The 7,862-nt window shown below is 54.3% G+C and overlaps 1 protein-coding gene across 1 annotated transcript in view; it reads left to right on the forward strand.

Moving 5' to 3' along the window:
* Nucleotides 1-697: 697 nt before the first annotated feature.
* The window catches only part of TPO (thyroid peroxidase), a gene marked incomplete at its 3' end in the record, with an annotated part of 36,283 nt that continues 29,118 nt past the window's right edge, over nt 698-7,862 (forward strand). Inside the window, exons 1-4 of the mRNA XM_011382228.1 lie at nt 698-788; nt 4,316-4,400; nt 5,278-5,447; nt 6,192-6,324. Of these exons, the coding sequence (XP_011380530.1) occupies nt 698-788; nt 4,316-4,400; nt 5,278-5,447; nt 6,192-6,324 (479 nt within the window). The remainder of the gene's footprint in view (nt 789-4,315; nt 4,401-5,277; nt 5,448-6,191; nt 6,325-7,862) is intronic.

A 7,862-nucleotide genomic window follows, 5' to 3' on the forward strand; every position in this document is an offset into this window, starting at 1 on the left:
CGAACAGGCGGCCTTTGGGCTGAAGGGCAGACACGGGCAGCGTCTCTGAGCCGGCGCTGACCAGCGTCTGTGGGCTCCCGAGACCCTGCTCAGCCGTGCGGCTGGGTAACAGGCGGGTGCGCCCCGTCGCCAAAACCGGAGGCTCCGAAGCAACGAGGAGAACCTGAGGTGGAAACGAAGGTGCGGGACGTTGGGAGGGATGATTCCAAGTCTGCTCTGTCCTAACAGCTGTAACTCTGAGGTCGCTTTACGAGCAATGAACGCCATTAGAAAGTCAGATGCGTTTAGGAACTTTATTGACTGCTTTTATGAAGACTGAAGTCCTACCGTTACTCATTTTTCTGCAGAGGTGTATTATGGGAGGGAGGTTTATTTTATTCCCAGGACTATTCCAAGTAATTTTACACAAAATAAAATAGATTGTCACTGAGCCATTCTAGGGCCCAGAGCTGCCACATTTGCCGATTTGTTCTCATATAACCAGGACCTGGGAGCCTGCCCTGAACTCGGCCGGGGCGAGCAGACTCCTTGGTTCAGGAAGCAATCAGAAACTTCTAGAGCCCAGACGCAGGCTGGTGAGAATTGTCACCGTGGGAGAGACCAGGAAGAGTCAGCTGACAGTGACTCTTACTGCATGTTGTCAAAAGGACACCCCGCTGGCCTCCCCTTGACCTCTGCATCCCCACTCTGTTTCAGCATGCGGGCGTGGGCCGTCCTGGGCGTCACTCTGCTTGTGGCCTGCAGCCAAGTCGTCGTCTTCTTCCTGCGAGGCAAGGACCACCTCTGGGGTGAGTGATGAGTGGAATGCGCGCGGCCTTTCCACCTTATGAGCTGTCTCCGGGCTTGGACCGAGAGCGGGCAGGTGGGACCTGCAGGCGTCCTGCTGTCCCACAAGGAGCACAGGTGTGTGGATTTTTTAAAGGATTAAAATGTGATTCTTTCTGAAAAAGCAAAACAAAACAGTTTCCAATGGTTACACCATAGGAAACTTTCATTTTTAGCTGCTTATATATTTGGGGAAAAAATATTGCTTTGTGAGCAGCTGCTTTGCCACAAAATCATTTTCATTAAATAACTTCTATGATGTATCTTCTGCAATCAGGGAGGTACAGTGCTAAACTTGGTTTGAAAGTTTGGGAGATGCAGTGGTTAGAATAATCACATCTATTTTTGTTTGGCTTAAAAAAAAGAAAAGGAAAACTCTCCAAACCCCAGAATGGGCTGTACCCAGCAGAGTGCGGGAGGGCGTTTGGTGGACACTGCAGCTTCCAGCCTTGGGGACAGTCATACCTCCCTGGGTGGCACATGTCCCCATGTCCCACAGCCTGTCCGGCAGGCTCACTGGACAGTGTGAGCCTCTCCCTAGGAGTCACGAGCCTCGCCCACCAACCCCAGGCATGGCCAGCGCTCCAAGTCCTTGCAACGGCGTCCCCACCTTGCCGAGCTGTGCCTCCTGCAGGGAGACACCGGTACCAGTTTCACTCAGCACCAGGGCTGCGTGATCTTGAGACGGTGCCCTGCAGAAGTCCAAAGCCCTCAGTGTCCACATCGTCTGTGAGTCAGGATGGGGAGGCGAGCGGACAACGTGGGTGGGCTCTGGCCCCCCCCAGTTATAACCGGGGCCCTCCCTGTCCCCCCGTCCTCCTGTGTGAACAGGGAAACTCTGCCACCCTCTCCCTGTGAGCGCTGAGTGCGTCGTGCGGGCCAGCGCCGGGACTGGACACAGACTCGCGGGTTAAAGTATCTCGGGGAGCATGGTTCTGGGCCCCCCGCCAGTCAGCCCGGTACTGGGCATGTGGCAGACGTTCAGCAGGTGTTCTGTGAGCTGATCGATTGTCCTTACGCTGCCTTTCAGCAAGCTCCTGGTTTGTGACCCACGGTCGCAAAAGCCAGAAGTCTGCAGCTGGTTGTGACAGAACCGCTGAGCAGGACAGCTGGCCAACGGGATGTAAAAATGTCTGCGCGCGCCTTTCAGTTTTAGAAATCACCTTTAAAAAGAAATCAGGAAATGTGGTGGTTATAGCTTCGCTAAAGTAATTTTTAAATTTATTTCTGCATCTCTGAGAGATGTGATTTTCTTTTTAGCTTAAACATCCAGTAAATATATAAATAACACACAGTAAAAATGCTGCTCTTTGGAGACTATTATTGTTGATTAGGATATTTTGAAGCTGGCTTACTACTTGTTTACTTTGTAAATTATTCATATAGAAAATATTATTGAAGGTTTCAATTTTTATATTGACATAAGTTTTTTTTCCAGTTGTTAATAAGCCAACAAAAGCTTTGAAACAAAATAACTACTCGCTGAGAACTTTCTTTGAAACATTTTTATCAGTCACATTTCACCACAGCCAGAACGTAACTGACGCTGCCGATCGATGTGTGTGAGTTTGGGTTTGTATCGCTGGCACTCACAGACGGACACAAACGGGGGGACGGCGCCCTCCCCACGTCCAGAACCAGCTCCCAGGGCAGCCGGGCGCTGGGCTCAAGGACCGGGGTCTGTGCTGGACACAGGTGGCCGTCTGCTGGTGGCGGTCTTCTGGGTGCCGCTCAGCCCAGCGTGGCCCGGTTCTTCGGTCCCCCCTGAGAAAACAGAGTCCCCAGGGGTCACAGAGGCTGCAGGGCTATGGTGAGACTCACCATGACTGCCCAGCTCTTCGCACAGGGACAACACACAGCCCTGTCAGTCCCGGACACACACCTTAGGTCTCACAGGCCGTGTGTGACCCACAGGGACACTGGAGCCTGAGAGCAAGACCCTGCCAGCTGGTCTTCTGTGCGGCAGGGACTTGGCTCCCAAACAGGAGGGGCCCGGGGCGGCGGAGGAAACTTCGCACCCATGGTTCTGTAATGGAAGTGATTTGATGGGAAGATCACGTTTTTGCTCAAAAATACACTCGTAACGATTGTGCATCTCGAAAAGGTTGGCATAAGCCCCGCCTCAAAAACCCTGACACGAGTGTGTCATGGCAACCATGCATCCGTCCCCACACAGATAGGGGCATTTCTAGCATTTGTGCGAAGCCAGGATTCAAGTGTGGCCGCCTCTGCGAGACGCACTGCACGGCCACAGCCACTGGGGGAGAGCGACAGGCCAGCGGGCGGCGGGAAGCAGGTGGGGCCGTGGGAGCCAGCCACATGGGTGGGTCTCAACAAACAGAGGTTGTCACAGGGGGGTGACCAGGTCCCCAGGGCAGTCGGGCCACAACCGGAGCCAGCGCAGTGTGTGGCTGTGGAGAAGGGCCCCGCTCTAAGTGTAGGGGACTTCCCGTGAGCACCGGGGCAGAGGCAGAGGGCACACTGGGCTACAGGAACGACAGGTACTGAGACGGACGTGCGGGATGTTTGTGGTCCCCCAGGGACAGATGCAGAAGGTGCCTGAGGACAACGCCTGCCAGCCCTCCAGGGGCCGGTGCCGGGGTCTCCACCCTGGGTTGGCGTGGGCGAGTACTGGGCATCCGACGTCCGCACCCTCTGGAGACTTGCACCTCAGAGTCCCTCAAACCTTCTAACAGGTTCTGGTCACTTCAGGATAGAGGCTGTTAACGTCACTTAATTCTGTTGAACTCAGTAACAATATATTTTCTGGACTGTGCTTTGCCTACTTCATTCTAAAGTTTCTGAAAAGTACCGTTTAAAACCACTTTTACCAGATGGTGTTTCAAAATATTCCGATACCCTATTTATCTTAAGAAATAAATACATCTCTTCAGATAAAACATCAATCGTGCAGCAGATAACTTAGTAACAGAGCGCCCTGTGCGCGTCACCAGGAGAACTTGCCTCTGTGATGGCACTCATTGGGACCTCACATTTTAACCTGGAAACGCAATCATGGTTTAGTCCGTTCGGGCTGCATTAACGGAACACCCGAGCCCGAGGACTTAGAAACAGCAGACATTATTTCTCTCGGTTTGGAGGCCAACAGCTTCGGAGTCTAGTGAGGGCCCTTCCTGGTCCACAGATGTCTCAGAGGGGACGGGGCTCCCCAGGGTCCCTATGTGAGGGACCCAATTCACGAGGGACCAGACTTGTGGCCCAGTCACCTCCCAGGGGCACCAGCTCCTACACTATTAGGGCGCTAGAGTTTCAACCTGTGAATCTTGGCAGATAAAACGTCAGTCTGTGTTCCAGACACGCAGCTAAGAGCCATCCGGGCCCTCAGAGGTGTTCTGGGCAGCAAGAAGGGAGGCGAAGCCCGGCTGGGCCCCACGCACCCACCCACCCCAGCTGGGCTCCATGCCCAGAGCCGGCGTGAAGAAAATTGCAGGACATCCATCGTGTGCTGAGTGGGACATTTATTCCACAGGGACGTCTGAAGAGTCTCACATTCTCGGCGTTTTGGAGGACAGCAAGCTCCTGGTGGATGCCGCCATCCACAGCACGATGAAAAGGTGCCGCGTGGGGGGGCCCTGGGGCAGGGGGTGCACCCACCACCCAGCGTGGGCCAGGCCCTGTGCCGGAGCCCTCCCCGCTCACCTACCTTAACGCCCACAGTTATCTCCGAAATTGGTCTTGGCATCTCCGTTTCACAAATCAGGCGGAAGCACCTTCATTTTCAAATTTAGCTGGCACAATATTAAGAATATTACTGTATCATATTAGATGTTTGTAAAGCAAACAAACGCGAAACCGAGGAGCCAGTTTTCTCACAAGCTCATTATTTTGTTGGAAGTGAACTAGTAATTACATAAGCTCTCAGGACACCAAATATCACAAGGCAGTCGTTGCTTTGTTACAAATTTCTATTATTCCAGCCAGAAAAATTCTTTTTTGCCAATACTGGCTGCAAATTCATTTTTACTTATTTTCTAAAAAATTGAATCAGAGAAAAGAGTTTCTCGTGTGCTCATCCGTGTCGTGTGTGTGGAGACACAAGGCGTGGCAGATGGGCCACTGGTCGCCTCGCCCTCAAAATCTGCGCCTCTGCACCTGTTGGGGCAGGGCCGCACGCCCCCCGACCCCCCATGTCGTCGGCTGAAACCCAGCTGTCTGAGTGGATTTTTCGGGAAGGTTTATTGTATACAGTCGTTATGGAGATCGAATGATTTAGGCCGAATGTTCGTACGGGGTACATTCTGGCCGTTCTGTCTGTCTCTCAGCACCGGTCACCTGCCCGTGCCCGTTCTCCATCTCCTCGGGGCACCCTCACATGCCCCCGGGGTCCTGGAGGCTGCCCAGTAAACGTCTGCTTAATTGATGAGTAACGAGTTACCAAAACAACCATACGTAATGGAACGACAGCCTTTATGTCTCCTCCTCATGCCGTAGAAACCTCAAGAAGAGAGAGGTCCTCTCTCCATCCCAGCTTCTGTCTTTCTCCAAATTCCCTGAGCCGACGAGCCGAGCAGTTTCCCGCGCAGCGGAGATAATGGAGGCCGCGGTGCGGGCGGTGAGGAGCGGAGCCCACCTGGGCCCGCAGCGGTCACCGCCTCTAACAGGTGAGTGCACCTGCGGGAGCACGGCCGGGGTGGAGCAGCTGACCCCCCTCGGGGCCGGGCCGGGAGCCACCTCCATCGCCGTGAAGGCACAAGTCCTGTCCACCCAGGACGAAAGTGACCGCTCTTAAAATGCCAATAACACACTCCAGAGTTTTATTTTTGTTAGTCTGAGAATCAACTGTTTCTCTGCTATTCAAATTGAATTTGGGCAACTAGCTCAAGAACGTGTTCAATAAGGAGAGAGAGAACTGGCAAAAATTAAGAGTTTTTTTGGGCTTCGAATCTGGACGCATCCACAAGAAGGAAATGAAAACCCCACACAAAGGAGAGAAGCTTCTGGAGACGGGCTCTCACACACCCTGAGCCACCGGACTGGGCTGGGGGAGGGGCGAGCGCTGTCCTGGGAAGGTGGGGGCTGTGGCTGGGTGCAGCGCCTCAGCCATGCCACACGACGGGTAACGCTGAGACCACCTGGGCCTGACTTACCTGGGGCTCAGCTCCAGAAGCCGCTTTTCTGAGAGATCAGGAAACAAAATGTTGAAAACCCGCATTTCTAGCAACAAGGAAGCTTGAGGGGGTTGAGAGTGTCTGTTTAGAGAAGGAGCGGCCTCCCGCACAGTGATGCAGGTCGCGAATGGGTCCCAGGCTCAGACGCCAGGGCCCTCGCTGAGACTGCGTTAGAAAATGCCTTTCACCAGGTGAGAGTGTCGTCACAGACAGCGTCAGGCCTGGTGTCTCCTGCAGACGCGGTGTCGGAAGCCCTCCTGACCACCATCGCACAGGTGTCCGGGTGCCTGCCACACCTGCTGCCCCCGCAGTGTCCAGACACCTGCCTGGCCAGCAAGTACCGGCTCATCACAGGGGCGTGCAACAACAGGTACCGCCCTTAGCGCCTCCTCGTCTCCCCACGTGAGTCAATGTGAACGTGACCAGGTGCCACCAGGAGGGGGCGCTGGACCGTCTGTGAGCCCCCCATTCTTCCTCCCTGTGACTCCTTCTCGTCACTCACCCAACTACATGTGCCCCTGGACGCCGGCCTGGCCTGGCGCTGCAGGCCGGCCATGTGGCCTTGTGAGTGATCAGGGCTGCACTGACCGCACGCTCCACAGCGGGGGATGGGGAAGTCACGGACTGCGCAACTCAACGTGGTGACAGTGACGTAAAGATGAGTCTCAGAGTGACGTGATGGACGGAGATTGGGCTGGACCTCCGAAGCTGGGTGTCCTGGGAAGGCCCACCAGCTGTGCATTGGTGCTGAGGCCAGGTCTACACAAGGGGGCCAGTCTGGGGCGGTGGGCTCCATCACGGTGAGGACGGTCACCTGGGAGAGGCCGAGACTCAAATCTGAGTGGAGCCCAGAACGCCCAGGTGCTGAGCGGGGCAGACACAACCAGAAGTGCAGAGGGACAGGTCGAGCCAGACATGGGGAGGGCTCAGGAGGAACGGTGGCCATTCACTCACTCACGCACTGTTCACCCATGCACAGATTTGTTCAAAACCTTTGAATGCCCTTATGTGCCAGGTTCTCTGACACATGCCAGAAGTGTGACAGTCTCTGCTCTCAGGAGCTGACAAATGGGGGACCATGGGCCCCTGATCAGCTGGGAGAGCCTGGGCTTACACCTATGGGTCCAGTATAATTATTAATAGTTCTGCCTGTTTTTTTTTTAATTGCAGAATGTTTCCTAATTCGGAATACAGTATCTGATTACTCTACTCACGGCCTAATAAAAAACGCAGAAAGGATGTCAGAATGAAACAAGCCAGCGATGGCCGCGTGGTGTGGTCAGGGGTGGGGACGCACACAGGGGTTCCTGGAAGGCAGAGGCATTGGGTCTGGTCTGGGCTTCAGGGAAGCTTTGCTAGGGACGAGGACATGTGAGTGACAGACCCTGGACGAGCCGGGACTTCCCGAGTAGCTGGCAGAGGAGGGACAGTGTCTGCAGAGGGCAGCAGTGCCTGGAGCGGACACATGAGCACGAAGCACAGGGGCCGCCCACGGGAGGCTGCAATGGGGCCGAAACGCAGGTGCAGCTCCAAGGGTGACGGCTGGGTGGGCGGGCACCTGCGGGTCGTGACGTGCGACAATCTAGCCCACGGGAAGTGTGACTTTCAGGGACCGTGTCATGTTCCTAAGTGTTATTTGGATGTCGGTTAACATTAAGATGAATGTTATTTGGAATTTAACTTAAAATTCTAAATTTCTAAATGGTGCGTTTGTAAAACTCACTGCTGTCATTTTATTGCATGTGGTGTGATGGGTGTGGGTTACAAACGTAGGACGTGGCACCTAAAGTTTGTCTCCCTTTGCTGAGACTGTCTTCATTGCCTGAGATGCCTCACAGAGAACTTGACTGATGGTGGGAACGATGGGTGTTTCATGGTCTCAGTTGGACCTGTGTTTGTGACATGACC

Source organism: Pteropus vampyrus, unplaced genomic scaffold (assembly GCF_000151845.1).
Source record: "Pteropus vampyrus isolate Shadow unplaced genomic scaffold, Pvam_2.0 Scaffold468, whole genome shotgun sequence".
In the NCBI taxonomy this organism is placed as follows: domain Eukaryota; kingdom Metazoa; phylum Chordata; class Mammalia; order Chiroptera; family Pteropodidae; genus Pteropus; species Pteropus vampyrus.